This window comes from Taudactylus pleione, unplaced genomic scaffold (genome assembly GCF_031769625.1).
Source record: "Taudactylus pleione unplaced genomic scaffold, aTauple2 ptg000936l, whole genome shotgun sequence".
NCBI lineage: Eukaryota > Metazoa > Chordata > Amphibia > Anura > Myobatrachidae > Taudactylus > Taudactylus pleione.
In genome coordinates this window covers 347,083-367,835 of record NW_028285337.1, presented here as the reverse complement: position 1 = coordinate 367,835, position 20,753 = coordinate 347,083, and the positions used below count along the sequence as shown (strand labels likewise).

Below are 20,753 nucleotides of genomic sequence, written 5' to 3'. Positions count from 1 at the left end.
CTGACAATGTTTCCACTATGGAAGGTCTCATTAGTTAAGCAACACCTGATGAATGGCTAATAAAAGTGGTCCTGTGGAGTTTTGTAATCACCATTGAAAAAAATCACGACCATTTTGACGAAACGTGTTAGAGGCGGGACTTTTGAACAGTGCGATCGTGCCTGCTTCAATTGATTACCAGGGCTCCATGTAGGCGGCAGCCAGACCTAACAAGTTTTTCACGATTAAAGCCAGCAGCCATTGCCAGGCCTACTATACGGCACAGAGAGTGGAACAGCTTTATTAATCCATTGGCTTTCATTGATCTACTGAAGATGATCTATTGCTTAGAAAAAAAAAGGGTTATTCATCTACATTTGCCCACTCTGCTGATGGGGGTCTGCATTTGGAGGAACTCTGTTAGTGAGCCGGCTTTTTACAACTCATTGGAAAGCTGTATTATTGAGGCGCTCCCTGAGTATGTAAGTGACATTACAATTGTTTACAGACGAAAATTGTAGCATGCTATACTAATTATCATTGTAGTGTCTTTTAGTGACTATTAACATACTCTATGTGATTGTGACTCACTCTACATCTTTTATTTTGTTCCGGTGCAGTTTACAAGTCTACATATGGATTTAAATCAGCTTGATGCATGCTATATTGCCATTTGTTACAGCAGAGTGTGATCACATTAAATGTTTCTGTTCATTTGGAATCCCCTGATGTGAACAATTTACTAACGCTACCGTATGTGATTATGGCTAGCAGGCAGAAGATTTAAGCACCTTCATTCTTTTTGCTGCTTTGTATTACATTTTTTAGAGTTTGATACTTTATATCTGATTCACAATATTGTATGTTTTATCTCATTGTATAGTAATAAATCTATTAAGGTTTTGACACATTCGACTCAATGAGTAATTATGTTGTGAATTTAGAATAACCATTTGGAGGGATCTCTGGTTAGTGCCGACTCTCCTATATATTGGACCATTCTCTATTTTTTCAAACATTTCCTTGTGGGGCCGATGGTGTGTTGAAATATGAAATGTACTTTTCAGCATAAATAACATTGTAGCACAGACATCTGGCTGCTCTGGGGCCTAGGGATGCGAGTCCATGTACTCTGGAGGCTCCTGCACAGCCAACCTCCCCACCAAAAGAATGTAGCCATGAGGCCTGGCCACTGCTAGTAATACCCCTACTAATGCACAATTGTGTAGCCCAGTGACTGTGTGCAACAAAAATCCTGATTAACATACAGGAAATTCCCATCTCCCAAATGTTTCAAGTTGCTTGCCCAGCAACCATTCTAACCATATACAGGGTTTTAAACATTAAGGCTCCCTCAAGACCTTGTCCTTCCCTTCTCTAGAAGCATTTGTACTTAATTGGTTTTACACTTACCTAGGGTCATTAACCTATCATGTTTCATGTTTATAAACCATGTTCTTATCCTGTATTATTTGTACTGTAAGTCGCTGGTTTACGAGTTTGCTCATTTGTTTATGTACTTTGTGAGGCGCTGCGGAACCCTTGTGGCAACATAAAGGATAATAATAATGTCAGCACTGAATTCCCATTCTCATACTCCCCCCACCTGGGCAAGCTGCAAAGATAAATCTGCTACATGTATCACAGCAAGTGTCCTTTAAATGAATAGCTATATTGTTTCCCTGAGGCTTCTTCGTATTCCTTGGGCAGAATGTGGACCAAAAACATGGTGGATACAGTATCATCATGGTGTGGAAAATGATCAGAGAAAGTCACATTGCTAACATTTCATTTACTATTCAATTCTCACTCCACTTGTATACTTCCTAATCACAGACCCTATACTATACATCATAAGATCCCCATTTATTCCTTTCACACATCGATCACTATTACACAGGCAAACAATGCCTTCTGCTTGGGGAGCAGGCATACTTTTGTAGTTAGTGGTCTATTCTTACCTTCTAATTTATTGTATATATAATATAATGAAATAAGCCACTCAGACTATATCATTTTTAAGAACAGGATGTGTGTTCTACACTAGGTTTTATTCCTGGTCACATCTCACACCTGGTTGTTTTGGATAACAAAATGTACATTTTAAAACAATCAAAATAGTAATTAGTGGTGTAAGAAAATCAAGTTTTTTTTTCTTCTTAAAAATACATAAAAATTATTATATTACACAACTGAATTTAAAAAAACACAACAAAACAATCCAGACAACACAGAACACTGATAGTACCTTATTCCGAGTAAAAATAGCCCTTCTAGAATAATAAATGTGCTTGCATGGCATCTTTCCACTTCTTTGAGGGGATTCCATAAAACTGGAGGAAGATTAGATCATCCCCACCCCCTGGTATTTAATACAGAATGAAGTACCACTGGTTTGCCACTAGAGGCACCTAACTGAGCACAGCAGATATATAGCGGCTAAAAGATTAAACTACCACATAATGCCAGATTAGGGAGAATATTTACATAACTATGAACAGTCTGTAGTGCTTTAGATTGTGGTCTAGATTTACCAACAAGTGCAATGGTTTAGCAGAGTGCTAACCCTTAGCCCCATTGATCTAAACCCTTTTTTTCATAATGGCATATTTATAAAAGTATACATATATACACACACACAAACATACTTTCCACTCTGAAAACCTATACGCTACTTACAAAGCAATTCCTAAGTGTCAGCTTCCCAGCGCTACAGGAGTTCAGCAATTAGCTCTACTCATATGAGGTTTGTACAGTTTTGTGTCCTAGGGGCTTCTCTAGCATTAGAAAAGGCAAGTTAGTCAGTCCAACAGAGAGAGCATGATACACTGGCAGTGTTTTAGGCATCTGGATAATAGAATAGTTATTCATCAGAGGCACCTATGCCTGTAGCATATGGCAGAGGAAACAGTTACAGTATAAGTAGTTCTACTGTTCAGGAACAATCTAAAAAAATACAGTACTATGAAAAACCCGTGACTTTTCTTATTAGCTCTCTATTAATACAAGGTTGCAGGGAAGGGCAGAGTAGGGCACCTTCCCCTAACTGGAGTTTGGTCTCTTTAAGTGCGAGGACAGTGTCACCCTCTGCTCATCCATACGCTTGGCTTGGGCTCGCAGGATAAGACTGAAGAAGTCTTCATCTGGGACAGTGGGACCTTTCTTGGGAGGAGGAGGAGCGGCACAGCGTTGGTCATCTAAGCGGGAGCCCTGGAATAATACAAGGACAACATTTTAGGAAAAGCGTTCACACAAATTTAATACAATAACATACATCACTTACAATTTAAAGATTTCCTGGTGTGATCATTTGAATGTTTATTACAATGTAATACAGTGCATCTGGAAAGTATTAACAGCGGTTCACTTTTTCCACATTTCGTTATGTTACAGCCTTATTCCAAAATGGAATAAATTCATTTTTGTCCTCAAAATTCTACACACAATACCCCATAATCACAAAGTGTAAAAAGTTTTTTTGAGATTTTTGAAAATGTAATTAAAAAAAAAAAAAAAAACCCTAAGAAATCACATGTACATAAGTATTCACAACCTTTGCTCAATACTTTGTTGATGCACCTTTGGCAGCAATTACAGCCTCAAGTCTTTTTGAATATGATGCCACAAGCTTGGCACACCTATCTTTGGGCAGTTTCGCCCATTCCTCTTTGCAGCACCTCTCAAGCTCCATCAGGTTGGATGGGAAGCGTCGGTGCACAGCCATTTTCAGATCTCTCCAGAGATGTTCAATCGGATTCAAGTCTGGGCTCTGGCTGGGCCACTCAAGGACATTCACAGAGTTGTCCTGAAGCCACTCCTTTGATATCTTTGCTGTGTGCTTAGGGTCGCTGTCCTGCTGAAAGATCAACCGCCGCCCATTCTGAGATCAAGAGCCCTCTGGAGCAGGTTTTCATCCAGGATGTCTCTGTACATTGCTGCATTCATCTTTCCCTCTATCCTGACTAGTCTCCCAGTTCCTGCCGCTGAAAAACATCCCTACACCATGATGCTGCCAGCACCATGCTTCACTGTAGGGATGGTATTGGCCTGGTGATGAGCGATGCCTGGTTTCCTCCAAACATAACGCCTGGCATTCACACCAAAGAGTTCAATCTTTGTCTTATTAGACCAGAGAATTTTGTTTCTCATGGTCCGAGAGTCCTTCAGGTGCATTTTAGCAAACTCCATGCGGGCTGCCATGTGCTTTTTACTAAGAAGTGGCTTCCGTCTGGCCACTCTACCATACAGGCCTGATTGCTACAGAGATGGTTGTCCTTCTGGAAGGTTCTCCTCTCTTCACAGAGGAATTGCTGTAGCTCTGACAGAGTGACCATCGGGTTCTTGGTCACCTCCCTGACTAGGGCTCTTATCCCACGATCGCTCAGTTTAGACGGCCGGCCAACTGTAGGAAGAGTCCTGGTGGTTTCGAACTTCTTGCATTTACGGATGATGGAGGCCACATCTCAAGTATGATCAGTGGAAACAGGATGCACCCGAGCTCAATTTTGAGCTTCATGGCAAAGGCTGTGAATACTTATATACATGTGATTTCTTGGTTGTTTTTTTTTTTTTATTAAATTTGCAAAAATCTCAAAAAACACAAAAAAACTTATTACACGTTGTCATTATGTTGTATTGTGTGTAGAATTTTGAGGACAAAAATGAATCCATTTTGGAATAAGGCTGTAACATAACAAAATGTGGAAAAAGTGAAGCGCTGTGAATACTTTCCGGATGCACTGTATATAGTGTATAAAATAAAAATCTAATACACTCCAGCAGTAGATTTAAAAGGTGAGATCTGCCATCCACATATCAGTTCCCATGGCTGGAAGAAATAGTGGGGTCTATATACTAAGCCTTGGAGGGAGATAAAGTACCAACCAATCAGCTCCTGTCATTTTTCAAACAGAGCCTGTTTGGTTGGTACTTTCTCTCTCTCTAAGGCTTAGTACATAGACCCCATGTGTTTGCAGGACAAGAATTATGCAGGCTTATGTACAATGCAAATGGAAGCTGTAACTAGATGTGGAGGGGAGGACATGCTGGCACATATAAAAATAAAAACAAGGGACAATGAGTCTCTATATATAATGTGTATGGAAACAAGATTTTTCTCCGTTCCAAAATGTTATTCCTTAATGTACATAGGACAAATCATTGTTTTCTGTGATAAGACAACGGTGTTACCTGACATTTCACCAGCATGTCAAAGAAATCTTCCTCCGGCTCACGGTTCTCAGTTGCCATCAGATGTCCCAGGACAGAGCCATCGTGTTGCTGGCTCATCCGCAGCCCAGGCAGGTTGCTAAAGCTGGCCCTCTGATCATCTAGCCGTCGGCTCTGTGAGCTGGCTATGAGGTCCAGGAACTCATCAGTTTGAGGGGAGACAGCAGATGTAGAGAGCGCTGAGGAGCAAAACATTCAGTTGATATGTGGAAAACAGCTATTTTAAAAAGCGGATACAAACTGTGAAAGGATCTTTCAGTTATTTAATACTTAATTTATTTAAAAAACACAGGATGCATTCACTGTGGCTCACTTGTTGAAACTTTATAAAACAGCAGTAGTTTCAAAGCTAAATTTAAATGCAGGAGTGTATGGGAATATATTAAAATGACATCATCCCATGACAAACTGGAAACTCTCTCATTTGTACCAGTTTGTGTACAACACTGTTGTCAATGGAATCAGTTACAAGGAGAAATTGTAACTCACAATATTCCCATTCTGTAAGCAGTTACTAGTCCCACTGGCTGGAATGTAACTATGACAGGTCAGACATTTTGTTTTCTTTAATAATAGTATACTGGCAGGCAGTCCCAGTATCTAAATGAAGACGTTCACACATATGTTTCGGCCAAAAGTCTTTTGGATACACACTTGTATACAGTATTATATTACACAATAAATGTTATCATAGCTACACACTTATATAATGGCTTTGTGAACTTTTGTATATATATATATATAAATATATAATCACAATAGATGTTAATATATGTATACACATCTGTAGATAATGGCTGTTGTTCATTAAGAAACCTTGTTGTATTATAAGGTATAATGCACCACTAATAAAAAAGTATTACAGATATTAGAAGTCATCTTGGAATTCGGTTTACAGCTTAATGCATTTTGTCAGAGAACACTCCCTGAATGAATGTGCATGTGCTGGTGCACACAAGGTGTCAGAGAGCCTGGATGCCAGACCCCAATTAGCTAAATATTACACTCAAACTGAAATTTAAATTGAGTTTAACTTAGACTTTATGTGTATATAATAAACTGCAAAATATTTAACCCCTTTGCTGCACTTGAATAGCAGGAGTCGTCCAAAAATACATTAAAACTGTAGCCAAAGAGACCCACACGTCAGCTGCGTCAATGAAAGAAAAAAAGTCTTCCTCAATGGTCTGGATGATCGTTGTGGACCTGCAGGGGTCCGCTGGGCTGATTTCTGGAAACTAGCTTTCAAATGATGGGGCCCCTTAGTATGTTTTGACTGGTGATCACCTGTAATCAGCTTACTATATCACGCTGCGGCTGTACTATGGAAAATTTAAGTTTGACATAGATGGTATAGAGCAACAAATGCTCCCCATCTCCACTATAGGGGCAAACATAAGTAGGGGAAAGTTCCTTCTTTCAAACGATATGCCCACTGTCCGTATTGTCTGGTGATCATCAGCCAATACTACCCTGAACTACAGTTTTTGGATAGGGAATGGTACAACATGTGCCCCATCACCCCCATAATGGCACCTACACACAAAGGGCACCCGCATTCGAAGCAGCTCCTTAGCAGTTATTGAGTGGAGATCACTGCCTTTTATTTCCAGCACAAAAAGGGAATAATTGTATTTATTTCTTCATCTTTACTCCAGCACAACATAGAAGTGTTAGTATAATATGCCAAATTCCCTCTACATCATAACTCAAGTACAATCTACCATAACGGAAAACTCTCACATGAAGAGCTTTAAAGCAAGACATACATTTTCTCATGTACTTTGGGGTGGTGGAAGACGTGGCTGTGGGGACACTCAAGATATTCTTGTCCTGTAAGCTGCACCTCTGATCATCCATCCTGTTACTTTGAAATCGACTCAAGAGATCAAAGAACCCCTCATCTCCAATACTGTCTGGTACAGTCATTTTCTGAAGAGGAGAGAACAATATCGCAGTTATTTCATCAATCCCCAATTGGTGTCATTATATTTAGGTAGCATATAGTTAGACAGAATTGGTATAAATGTAGTACTACAGAAATTGGCTAATATTAACCTATGATAATCATTAATGGTTCATAATGCCTGTAAAGGTTGTGTGCCATACAAAAACTTTGATGCTTATTTTTTTCTTGATAGATTATTATTTTTGTACTCAAAGTGTCCTGAAATCTGGAAATAGCTGTGAATTCTGATCACTTTCTGTAGTGAAATAAGTTTCATATAACTTTGAAGATTAGCTGCCCTGTACTCATCAGTCTTATACTTTGTTTCCTAGGGTATATTTACTAAAGTGAGAGTTTTTAGAAGTGGAGATGTTGCCCATAGCAACCAGTCAGATTCTACTTAACATTTACCTAGCACTTTCTAGAATATACCAGCTAGAATCTGATTGGCTGCTATGGGCAACATCTCCACTTCTAAAAACGCTCACTTTAGTAAATTTACCCTCTAGTCACATTATAGACATCATGTAAATGATATTCCAAACAACTAGTAACAGTTAAAAACAGAAAAGACCATATGATTATACCGTGCATTCAGTATTTGCTCCAAAACAGAGCAAAATAGATCTCTACCACCTCAGACGTGATGGAGACAAGCAAGGGGCACTCATTAACATGCATGCACTTTCAAGTTTAATGTTGGAACACTTATAAAGGGGGTTATTTGATTTCCCCTTCACCGCAAACAAGGTACATTTCTAGTGTGCAGAGGGGTCTTCTGACAGAGGGTGGGGGCTGGGCAGAACTACTAGGTGCATCGGTTTGAAACCACTTTGCTATCCAGCAAGGACATGGAGGAATGGAAGTCAGGGCGGAATTAAAATGTTCATAAGTGCTAATGATGTTAATCATATATCAATAATGAGAGTGAATGGACATCACAACGATCTTTAGTACATGTGGTGCTTGTGTTTTTTTTTTTTTTGTATTTTTACTATGAGCAAAGTGCACCTGGAAATTTGCCTCTCTGCTGAAGTCTAATTGGAAGGGAAAAAATGTGCCCTTATAAAAGTTAGCATTAAACCCAATCTCCACAAGCTCAAAACTAGTGCAAAAATCAATTGTGTTTGCAGAGCGAATAGGACTATACACCCTTTCACAAAGCAAGTAATGGCCCTAAAAATGCCATCTCCACCCCTCATTTCACTCCACAAAATGAAATGAACTGCACCGATCAGCAAAACGAAGTGTACTGATGTGCCTACCCTGCACTAAGCCTTTCCTCCTGTGTAGCTGCTCATTCTGGCCAGCGCAAACGCCTCCATCCTCATCCGCATATCGGTGCACTTTAGTATAAATCTAGTTGTAGCAGCTCATATTGAGGCAAAGAAGATTTTACATATCCCCTGAGCAATTTTCTACTTCTCAAATGACTTCCTATGAATACGGTTCTTTCAGTATAGTATAGGTTATTTTGTTTCTTTTCAGCTAATTGACCAGTGCTTTTAATTGTTGCATGAAACATTGTGTCCTATGCTGTAATAATTACACATCAGTAAAATGAATGAGATACACACAAGACTTTCTACGGTGAGCATTTTATACTTTTCTGGCTCACTGGCAAATAGGTACAGAAGTGCGATCAATGTATGGTCTCATTGTGATTAGTACATCCACTCGGCAATGCAAGGGCAAGTTTCGGGATCATTGATTCCAAGTTATATGCAAACAGTCAGCTCAGTAAATCAGCAATCCATACACAGCACATTACGGCAGCCATGTGTGAAGAAGACCTCAGCGTAGGGTCACTATGGTGCTTTAATCAGACAATTCAAAAACGACTTCTCTCAATAAAAATAAATATTTAATATCAGCACATGTGACACTAACACCACACTAAACATGACAATAGTAAGAATGTAAGTTATCCTGATAAAAACTATTTATAATAAGTGCTAATACCACTCATAATTCAATGTTTTCTACATGGAGTATTAGTTCTATTCAAGGAACCTTTAAATGTTCGTTTGTAATGAAACAAAAGTCTCTCACAATCAGATATAGATGTACAAATATTTCCAATCTGCTCACCAGCCTATGTAGCCAGAGTAACAAGCGCAAGGATATTAGCTGTTAGGTTCTAACATACTATACTTTGTTCAATTCAAAAACGACACAGCATAATTCAGATCGTTTCATGGATTTACTGGGATTGTAAAAGTGTATTACTTACTGGAGTAAATAAACTGTGTAATAGTGTCATGTAGTTTTCAACACTATTACCCAGAATAATTGCTTCATTTTCATCAACGTAAATTTAGCCTGGCCGTGTTCCCTACCCTGATCACCCTACATAGCACAAGGAATTTACTCAGCTTTATTCAAAGATTTTAAATACTCAGAAATGCGGCATTGTAGGGCTAAAAAAGTAGCAATAGTTGTGGTCCATTGAGCTCCCAGAGGTGTCTATTGCAATTAAGGAAATGACCGCGTCCATGAGCAAACAAGAGAAACACAGCCAGTGTGAAACATACCCGCTGAGAGTTAGCAGTCTTCCTGCTGACATCGGAGGAGTTGCTGGTATCCTGCAACACTTTGGATGCATTGTTCTTAAACTTTTTGCCTTTAAGTCGGTTTACAAACATGAGTTTAGCTGAAGGCTTCGAAAGAAGTGATTTTTGTTTTGCAAGGATCTCGCTGTTCCAGTTTTGTACCTGAAAGTAACAAATAGTAGTAAATAGCTGTAGCAATAGTTGTTAAAACAAAATAATAAAAAATAGAAACAGATCAAGTGCCTTTATAGACTGTGGCCATGAAAAGGTATGGACGAGGTTACTGGATATGCTCTGTATGGGCAGAGGGAGCTCCAGAGACAGAAATGGAGCATTGGTACCTGATGTGACTGTGTTGTGTATACCTGTAACCTTTCCTTCCCACTGTGACAATGTACAAGTAACATGGGGATCTACAACTCTGCTACAGTATAAGTATTTAGTGATCTTTAAGTGTTTATGTAACTGTTCACATTAAAAAACCTGTATGTACAGCAATGAGTACATTACAGTTCTCCGTTCCTTCTTTTACTGCTCCTTAGTTCTCCTTTGTGACTGGTTTGAATTTTTTAAGATAAACATGCCATTAAAGTGTTTACAGAATGCTCCATCTTATAGGAACTGCTTTATCTCCCTGGTATACTCACAGCGCACCCCCCCCCCCCTTCATTTTCCACTTTCTATTCAGCTAACTAAGCTATAATAATATCATAAGAACGTTGTGTTACTCTGTTTGTTCCGTTGGCACGAAAAACGATTTTCATGAAAACTGCATCATTTTGTAGTGGTAACTCCTAGAAATAATCTGAACTTTGTTTCATCTCAATCCGTTAAATTAAAACTGAGCAATAACAAAAATAAAAATGTATTGACATCAATGCAATAGATAGGTGTGGCACCATGCGCATGACTGATGGGGGGAGAGACGCTTTGTGCCCGTGGTCACTTGAATAGCATAGGCTACATAGCAATCTGTGCACAAGGCACACAGTGACATTGGTGTGAGTGGTGGGTGAATAGCATAGGCTACATAGCAGTCTGTGCACAGGGCACACAGTGATATTGGTGAGAGGTGGGTGAATAGAATAGGCTACATAGTAGTCTGTGCACAGGGCACACCGTGACATTGGTGAGAGTGGTGGGTGAATAGCATAGGTTACATAGCAATCTGTGCACAGGGCACACAGTGACATTGGTGTGAGTGGGGGGTGAATAGCATAGGCTACATAGCAATCTGTGCACAGGGCACACAGTGACATTGGTGTGAGTGGGGGTTGAATAGCATAGGCTACATAGCAGTCTGTGCACAGGGCACACAGTGACATTGGTGTGAGTGGTGGGTGAATAGCATAGGCTACATAGCAATCTGTGCACAGGGCACACAGTGACATTGGTGTGAGTGGTGGGTGAATAGCATAGGCTACATAGCAGTCTGTGCACAGGGCACACGGTGACATTGGTTAGAGTGGTGGGTGAATAGGATAGGTTACATAGCAGTCTGTGCACAGGGCACACAGTGATATTGGTGAGAGAGGTGGGTGAATAGAATAGGCTACATAGTAGTCTGTGCACAGGGCACACCGTGACATTGGTGAGAGTGGTGGGTGAATAGCATAGGTTACATAGCAATCTGTGCACAGGGCACACAGTGACATTGGTTAGAGTGGTGGGTGAATAGGATAGGTTACATAGCAGTCTGTGCACAGGGCACACAGTGATATTGGTGAGAGAGGTGGGTGAATAGAATAGGCTACATAGTAGTCTGTGCACAGGGCACACCGTGACATTGGTGAGAGTGGTGGGTGAATAGCATAGGTTACATAGCAATCTGTGCACAGGGCACACAGTGACATTGGTGTGAGTGGGGGGTGAATAGCATAGGCTACATAGCAATCTGTGCACAGGGTACACAGTGACATTGGTGTGAGTGGGGGGTGAATAGCATAGGCTACATAGCAGTCTGTGCACAGGGCACACAGTGACATTGGTGTGAGTGGTGGGTGAATAGCATAGGCTACATAGCAATCTGTGCACAGGGCACACAGTGACATTGGTGTGAGTGGTGGGTGAATAGCATAGGCTACATAGCAGTCTGTGCACAGGGCACACGGTGACATTGGTTAGAGTGGTGGGTGAATAGGATAGGTTACCTAGCAGTCTGTGCACAGGGCACACAGTGATATTGGTGAGAGAGGTGGGTGAATAGAATAGGCTACATAGTAGTCTGTGCACAGGGCACACCGTGACATTGGTGAGAGTGGTGGGTGAATAGCATAGGTTACATAGCAGTCTGTGCACAGGGCACACAGTGACATTGGTGTGAGTGATGGGTGAATAGGAGAGGCTACATAGCAGTTTGTGCACAGAGCACACAGTGACATTGGTGAGAGTGGTGGGTGAATAGGAGAGGCTACATAGCAGTTTGTGCACAGAGCACACAGTGACATTGGTGTGAGTGGTGGGTGAATAGGATAGGCTACATAGCAGTCTTTGCACAGGGCACACAGTGACATTGGTGTGAGTGGTGGGTGAATAGCATAGGCTATATAGCAGTCTGTGCACAGGGCACACAGTGACATTGGTGTGAGTGGTGGGTGAATAGCATAAGCTACATAGCAGTCTGTGCACAGGGCACACAGTGACATTGGTGTGAGTGGTGGGTGAATAGGATAGGCCACATAGTCTGTGCACAGGGCACACAGTGACATTGGTGTGAGACGTGGGTGAATAGGAGAGGCTACATAGCAGTCTGTGCACAGGGCACACAGTGACATTGGTGTGAGAGGTGGGTGAATACCATAGGCTACATAGCAGTCTGTGCACAGGGCACACAGTGACATTGGTGTGAGTGGTGGGTGAATAGGATAGGCCACATAGTCTGTGCACAGGGCACACAGTGACATTGGTGTGAGAGGTGGGTGAATAGGAGAGGCTACATAGCAGTCTGTGCACAGGGCACACAGTGACATTGGTGTGAGAGGTGGGTGAATACCATAGGCTACATAGCAGTCTGTGCACAGGGCACACAGTGACATTGGTGTGAGTGGTGGGTGAATACCATAGGCTACATAGCAGTCTGTGCACAGGGCACACAGTGACATTGGTGTGAGTGGTGGGTGAATAGCATAGGCTATATAGCAGTCTGTGCACAGGGCACACAGTGACATTGGTGTGAGTGGTGGGTGAATAGCATAAGCTACATAGCAGTCTGTGCACAGGGCACACAGTGACATTGGTGTGAGTGGTGGGTGAATAGCATAGGCTACATAGCAGTCTGTGCACAGGGCACACAGTGACATTGGTGTGAGTGATGGGTGAATAGCATAGGCTACATAGCAGTCTGTGCACAGGGCACACAGTGACATTGGTGTGAGAAGCGATTTCATCATGGGTGAAGCTACGGACAACAGCTAGTAAATAGATAAATGTAAAAGTTTAGGTCAGTCACCTTATCTGGCGTTAATTTAACGAGCTCCAGGTTCTCCATGCTGTGACGTCTGCTTAACCGAGGCCGTGCACCTATGACACAGTATAAACAAAACGATGAGCTGAAAATCTCTAGAGCACATTTATATTGCAGCGTGCAGGAAGGGCTATAGGGAGACTGGATAATTCATGGCTTCACCTAAGAAAACTAGAACTTAGTATAACAAGGTCACCACTGTGTTAATGTACAGGTAAAAGGGGTTCTCAGACTTGCAGAGCAAAAATAGATATGTCAAGTTCAACCTTCTGTCATATTAGAATTACTCCTACAACCCTATTCAGCTGATTAATAATAAGGGAGGGGACATTGAGACTGCCTTTATTACATGCCACTTGTATGTGTAAAACTTTTTATTAAATTCCTGTTTTGCAGAACTGCAACATGGATTTGCAAAACAGATAGTATTTTAATTATAGGATGAGACCCAAAAGACCTCCAACTCTAAGCTTATGCAGATCTGAAGCCCTTTTTCATAGTGTGCATGACCAGAAACCGTCGTAATACCTCATTTACCACCTATATTTCTTACTACAATTCTCTTGCTCAACAAAAGCAAGTGTCATTACTGCACTGTTTTGCACCAGAGGGCCTATTAGTTTACTATGAACGTCTTATATATGCAAACCAACAAACCTTAATCTATGCACACGTTCACAAGATGAGGAGCACTGCGGATCCAAAGCTGCTTTTCCACCAAGCAGAGGACAATCTGTGATATGTACATGACCTCTATATTGAAGATTACATCTAAACATTTTTTAATTTAAAATGTGTGGTTTAGATATGTATGGCTCCACATCTGTAACATATGCCTCTGGTATAGGCTAGGCTTACATCATATATGCTTCTTTTTAACCATTTGCAGTGGCGTAACAAGGGTATTTGGAGCCCAGGGCAAGATGAAAAATGGAGCCCCCCCCCCCCCCATGGGCACGCGTACATTATGCATTGCACCCTGTAGTAGTGCCTCTTATGCCTTGCCCTTGTTGTAGTGCCCCTTATGCAGTGTCCAAAATATAATACCCCTAGAGAAGTGCCCAATATATAGTGCCCCTTATGCAGTGCCCAATATAGCCCCCAGTAGCGTTGCCTTTGACAGACAAAACATGCAGACACAAACACACATTATTATACTTACCAGAATCCGAGCTCCTGCCGCTGACCACTGCTCCCGTCACGCTCGACACTATGGCAGAGACGTCATGACATCTCTCACTTCACCCAGTGCGGGAGTCGGAAGGCGGAGCTCATGAGTGAGCTCCAGCTTGGCTCCGGCTCTGGGTGCAGCAGCCAATAAGAGTCTGTCTGACTCTTATTGGCTGCAGTGCTAAAACAAACACACCACCGCCATGTTTGTTTTAACCTGTAGTGCCGCAGACAACAATGCCCTGGACTGCAGCTGGCACCCAGGGCATGTGCCCCGCTTGACCCCCTCATGTTACGACACTGACCATTTGTTTTGTTTGCAAAATACACACTCTCTATTAGGAATTAATAAAACCAAAAACACTCTAAATCAGAAGAAGAAACTTTGTATAAGCAATAAATAAATAAATCAAAAACCTAAAACACGCTCACAAAAGCATAAAAATGCCTGAGGAACAAGGAATATATCCATCAGCATTAGCAGGACATTTGTAATTAGCCAATCACAAGTGGTTCCCTGTGGTCGCGTCCATCGTCTGTACATTTGCACCTGTCCCGGACCACTTACACTAACATGGCCTTTTCACATGTATAGTATAGGAGTCCGGTTGATGTTCTGCAAATGCTTGCAATTATGTGAACATGCCCTCGTGGGTGCGGGCAAACTGGAAGAGCGCTCAACCTGCATCAGTCCCTTATAGTCTGCCCATAAAGCTTCAGAAGAACTCTATGGAAGCTGACCAATAGATCTCTACTGAGATTTTAGATAAAAAAAAAATGGGTAATCTGCTAAACATTTGGTACACATATGACTAAGTAGGGATCAAACAAAGGTGAAACCATTCTTAAGCCATTAGAACTCTAAGCATTTTAAATTTAACAAAGATCTTGTATATAAAATGCACAGTTTTGCAACAGCCTCTTACTGTAAGTACACTACATATAGTAGCAAAATTCAGGGAAATCTACTGAAAAACAGGCAGAGCCATAACTATACTTTTTGGTGCCCTGGACCAGAAAAAGCATTGACCCGCCCTCCCTTTTTCAAATGGGACATATGATGTGACCTGAAAAAGGGGCGTGACCTAATAAGGAAGGGCAATGACAAATCTGATTTGTCCCGCACGATGATGATGGGGCACTGATCCCTTTGTACCACTGTTATCAAAATGTCTGACTGCCAGGTAAGAGGTGATAGTTTGAGTCCCGGGTACGACAGTATTTTGAAATGTGTGTGTGTTAAATAAAAGAGGATGTGACTGAAAGTGCTTGGAGAGGTGACCAGATGGAGGGGGAGTTGGCCAGAGAGAACACCAGGAGATTCCAGGGATAAAAAAAAGAAGCTACAAGTGAGAATGATTATAAACAGTAAATTGAATGCCCGTATACATAGCTCCCTGCCCTGCGGTACCTTGTGCCGTGGCACGTCACACCACCCTAGTTACGGCCCTGAAAACAGGGCCCTACTAATTGTTTTCTTACCAAGTAAACTGGAGTCAACATCCTGTACTTCAGACAGCACTGAGGTATTAGTGCTATAGCTAAGTCCCAGCACCATCTGTAGGTCAGACAGGTTCAGTTGTGCCGTCAGTTCACCATTACGATCTCCCAACTGTCAAATAAAACAAATGTAATCTTACCATACAAAGAATGCCATGTAAGAACCTTTTTTTTTTTTTAATCATACATATACAAATAAAAGTTGAATGTACATCTGTAAATATATTTGAAAGAAGCCAACAGCAAATAGATAATCCTCTGACATGTATAATTTCTCTCACTTCATGTCCGGAGAGACGCATGGACAGGATTTATCAGGATGTCGGTGAGTCTCAACTGACCCAGCTAATTGGACAGGCATTTAGCTCCTGATATATATTGCGGTCCCCACACTCTACGTAGGCAGAGCTGGTATTCTGCAGAAATAAGGTCAGTGCTTGTCCTTGAAGTTGGCACATTATTATTTTTTTTTAGCAAGAAAGTCATTACAGTGATCCCCATTTTGCAGCTGGATTAGAAGTATAAAACCAGCATTATAGTGACTGACAGAGTGAGGATGGCACTAAAGTTGTAAGAAAATATGAAGGGCTAATAAGGTGTACATTAAATGGTTCTAAATAACATCCAAATTAACAGACCTTACTGTTCTAAACTAGTACATTGCAGTTTTCATCAATTTAGCACAAGGCGTCATTGCTCATATTGTACATATCACCACATCTTAAGATGTAAAGCCTAGGTAATGCCATAAAGCCATGGTGTAGGAGTAACTCCTTGGAAGGCAATGTTCCGCTGCAGCATGGTAAAATCTATATAGAGCATTCTTTCTTTATTAGTGAAGCAAGAAATATTGTCACATGCCTCTGACAGTCATGTAACTGATAAGAAAGGCTTTTCCGTTACCTCTCTTGAAATATCCAAATGCCTCTCTGCAAAGTGTACGGCCTGGTCATGGTTTCCTAAGGCAGTGTATGCATTCCCCAGGCTCCAACACGCCCGGCCTTCTCCCACTCTACAATACAGAGGAAATATTATTCACTACAATGTGGGAAACAATCTACAACAACAGGTTTACTAAAATCTAAGAATTAAATATAATCAATATTACATCACAATGAATAAACTCACAATGCTCATATTATTACAAACACTAAGATGTCTTTGAATGATAGAATGTTGAACAAGATGACCCAGAAAACCCACGCTCCAGGATCCCTTCTACAGACATTAGTCTGACGCCTACATCACCGTTACAATTTCATTAGTCCACTAAATGACAGACAGGCTCATGTCAACACATGCTGTAACTATTTTTATTGTAACTCGGTGACTGAGGGAGGTTCAAACTAATAGGTAGTCCTGAAAAAGCTTTTTGTGTCATGTCATTGTGAAATTCCCTAGCAAGGGCAGGGCCTGGCTTACATACAAGACAAAATATTAATACATTATGAGTAATGTCAGATCTCACCTGTCACTGAGTTCCTTAGCGATGACGAGATGCTTCAGATGATAATCAATGGCCTTCTCGTAGTCCTGAAGTAGAGTGTATGTATTCCCCAGGCTGTAGCAGCTCTGTGCTTCCACAGCCCTGTCCTTTAGCTGCCGGGCCAGCTGCAGTGTCCGCCTGTAGGAAGACCACGCAGACTCTTTACATTACCGTAGTTCATTATTTATTACTGTACTTATCCATGACTGTCATATTACTTTGTCTTATTGGGATTCAAAACTATAAATGTAACTTAAAAGAAAACCAGTAGCCCAATATACCCACAATTCTATAGCAAACACTAGCGGATAATGGGATTTAGTTTGCACTTAGCATTCGAGGAGCTTAAATATAGGTAAAATGGAAGGCGTGCACATTACTAGAGGAGACATGGTGACCAAGAAAGCAATTCTTATTGTAGGATGTATACTATTTCAATTTAGTATAGTCATACCCAAATACATGTGTATTAAGGGATAGCGTCTCATTTCTTTATATCCCACTCTTGCTACAGGTTGAGTCTCCCATATCCAAAATGCTCGGGACCAGGGGTATTTTGGATATCGGAATATTCCATATTTTGGAATATTTGTAGACCATATTGAAATGTCTTAGGAATAGGACCCAAATCTAAACACAGAATGTATTTATGATTCATATGCACCTCATACACACAGCCTGAAAGTAATTTTATACAATATTTTCAATAATTTTGTGGTTCAAACATGAAATTAATTTATGTTTCATATACAGATTATGCACAAAGCCTATAGGTCATTTTATACTTTCTTTTTAATAATTTTGTGCCTTAAACAAAGTTTGTGTACAATGAACCATTAAAAAGCAAAGGTTTCACTATCTCAGTCATGCAGAAAATATTCCGTATTTCGGAATATTCCGTATTTCAGAATGTTTGGATATGGGAGACTCAACCTGTATAATGATTTCTTACTTATAGTACTCTGCTGCCATTTCAAATTCACCCAGGAAGATAAATGCATTCCCGAGGTTACTGTAAGCCCTTCTTTCTGCAGATCTGTCACCAAATTCTCTGGCAATTAAAAGTCGCTGTAAAGAAAACAAAGACAAAATGTGATCATCATTAAATCTTATTAATAAGGACAAAGGGATATGCTGGCTACAACTTGCAATCTAAAGAGTAACTCAGAATACGGACAAAGTGATATGCTGGCTACAGCTTGCAATCAGTAACTCAGAATACGGACAGAGGGATATGCTAGCTACAGCTTGCAATCAGTAACTCAGAATACGGACAGAGGGATATGCTGGCTACAGCTTGCAATCAGTAACTCAGAATACGGACAGAGGGATATGCTGGCTACAGCTTGCAATCAGTAACTCAGAATACGGACAGAGGGATATGCTGGCTACAGCTTGCAATCAGTAACTCAGAATACGGACAGAGGGATATGCTGGCTACAGCTTGCAATCAGTAACTCAGAATACGGACAGAGGGATATGCTGGCTACAGCTTGCAATCAGTAACTCAGAATACGGACAGAGGGATATGCTGGCTACAGCTTGCAATCAGTAACTCAGAATACGGACAGAGGGATATGCTGGCTACAGCTTGCAATCAGTAACTCAGAATACGGACAGAGGGATATGCTGGCTACAGATTGCAATCAGTAACTCAGAATACGGACAAAGTGATATGCTGGCTACAGCTTGCAATCAGTAACTCAGAATACGGACAGAGGGATATGCTGGCTACAGCTTGCAATCAGTAACTCAGAATACGGACAGAGGGATATGCTAGCTACACCTTGCAATCAGTAACTCAGAATACGGACAGAGGGATATGCTGGCTACACCTTGCAATCAGTAACTCAGAATACGGACAGAGGGATATGCTGGCTACAGCTTGCAATCAGTAACTCAGAATACGGACAGAGGGATATGCTGGCTACAGCTTGCAATCAGTAACTCAGAATACGGACAGAGGGATATGCTGGCTACAGCTTGCAATCAGTAACTCAGAATACAGACAGAGGGATATGCTTGCTACACCTTGCAATCAGTAACTCAGAATACGGACAGAGGGATATGCTAGCTACACCTTGCAATCAGTAACTCAGAATACGGACAGAGGGATATGCTGGCTACAGATTGCAATCAGTAACTCAGAATACGGACAGAGTGATTGCAAGCTGTAGCCAGCATATCAGTAACTCATAATACGGACAGAGGGATATGCTGGCTACAGCTTGCAATCAGTAACTCAGAATACGGACAGAGGGATATGCTGGCTACACCTTGCAATCAGTAACTCAGAAGCAAACAGTACCTCTATATTTTATCATGCGGATATGTTACGAATAAAAGCACAAACATCTTTGCCACTTATGTGCATACAATGAAATCGGTATGTAATGCAACTTGTTTGGAATGCAAACCATGACTGATTAATGTGTGATCAAGCATTCTAATGGTTTATAAAAAGAGAAAACAATGTACAAATACTGCTTTATGAATTCACAGCCCTACTGTTGTTACACAAATGCAACCAATTTAAGAGGCAATGCATGGGCTTTGCAAGTCCACAATGTGTAGGAGATCTGTGGGTCAGGGTGTGAGTGTACCTAGTTATTCACTTAATTGAAAAAAAATATATATATATATCCTTTATACTGCTAACTCATTTTCTGTCAATGCATTTGGAGACACAAGGCCATGGTTTATGGAGCGCATTCATAATGTTATCACTTTAAAATATTAAGTATATATTTAATTCTCCTCCACACCCAACAGAAGAGGAAAAACACCTCTCTCCCAAAAACATTTCACTTTGAGTAACTTTTAACAGGAGAACTAGCATAAAAGGGAGGGTGCTCAGTGTCCCCCAATAGATTCAGCAAACATTTATTTTATGTATATAAATCATGCTTTCTTCATCACCCATTAGAGGAACGCCATGTCATGGGGACATCCCAAAGCTGCGCCGTGCATGGATACACTCAGTTAGAGAGAGTTGCAGTGCGCAACTAACTAGGTGCAAACACACTAAAGCAGTGATTTGTTTTGTCAAGTTATGCACCAAGGACCACGTGGCTGCCTGACACAGATGCTGAGGTAAAGGCCTGTACCACACTGACCATGAGGCACTCACTGGTCTGCTAGAATGGGCCTACACATTGTAAGGTACAAGTTGAGTTGGCAATTGTGATGGCAGATGTTATTTGTTGAGGTTGTCTTTCCACGGCCACCAGCGCAGCCAATGCATTCTTGGAGAAATACTGGTGTGTTGTCTTCTCTAATGACTGTGTGACATTTCTAATTTCAAGATGAGGTCAATCTGTAACGGTCTTGAATGGCACTGTGTAATCTGCACAGCTTCAACTGTCAAAATGATTTTCCCCAGAACTTTCATGCAAAAATGAACTGGTGTTGATCATACGCCTTACC

At 41.1% G+C, this 20,753-nt stretch overlaps 1 protein-coding gene across 7 annotated transcripts in view; it reads right to left on the bottom strand.

Moving 5' to 3' along the window:
- Positions 1-1,994: 1,994 nt before the first annotated feature.
- Positions 1,995-20,753, bottom strand: part of GPSM2 (G protein signaling modulator 2) — a 55,451-nt gene continuing 36,692 nt past the window's right edge. For all 7 annotated transcript variants that reach the window (XM_088459799.1, XM_088459803.1, XM_088459797.1 and 4 more), the window contains 9 exons: positions 18,280-18,395; positions 17,310-17,465; positions 16,745-16,853; positions 15,824-15,953; positions 13,157-13,227; positions 9,691-9,870; positions 6,978-7,140; positions 5,170-5,387; positions 1,995-3,189 (listed from right to left, as the gene is read on the bottom strand). In XM_088459799.1, the coding sequence (XP_088315925.1) occupies positions 3,022-3,189; positions 5,170-5,387; positions 6,978-7,140; positions 9,691-9,870; positions 13,157-13,227; positions 15,824-15,953; positions 16,745-16,853; positions 17,310-17,465; positions 18,280-18,395 (1,311 nt within the window). In that variant the 3' untranslated portion in view covers positions 1,995-3,021. The remainder of the gene's footprint in view (positions 3,190-5,169; positions 5,388-6,977; positions 7,141-9,690; positions 9,871-13,156; positions 13,228-15,823; positions 15,954-16,744; positions 16,854-17,309; positions 17,466-18,279; positions 18,396-20,753) is intronic.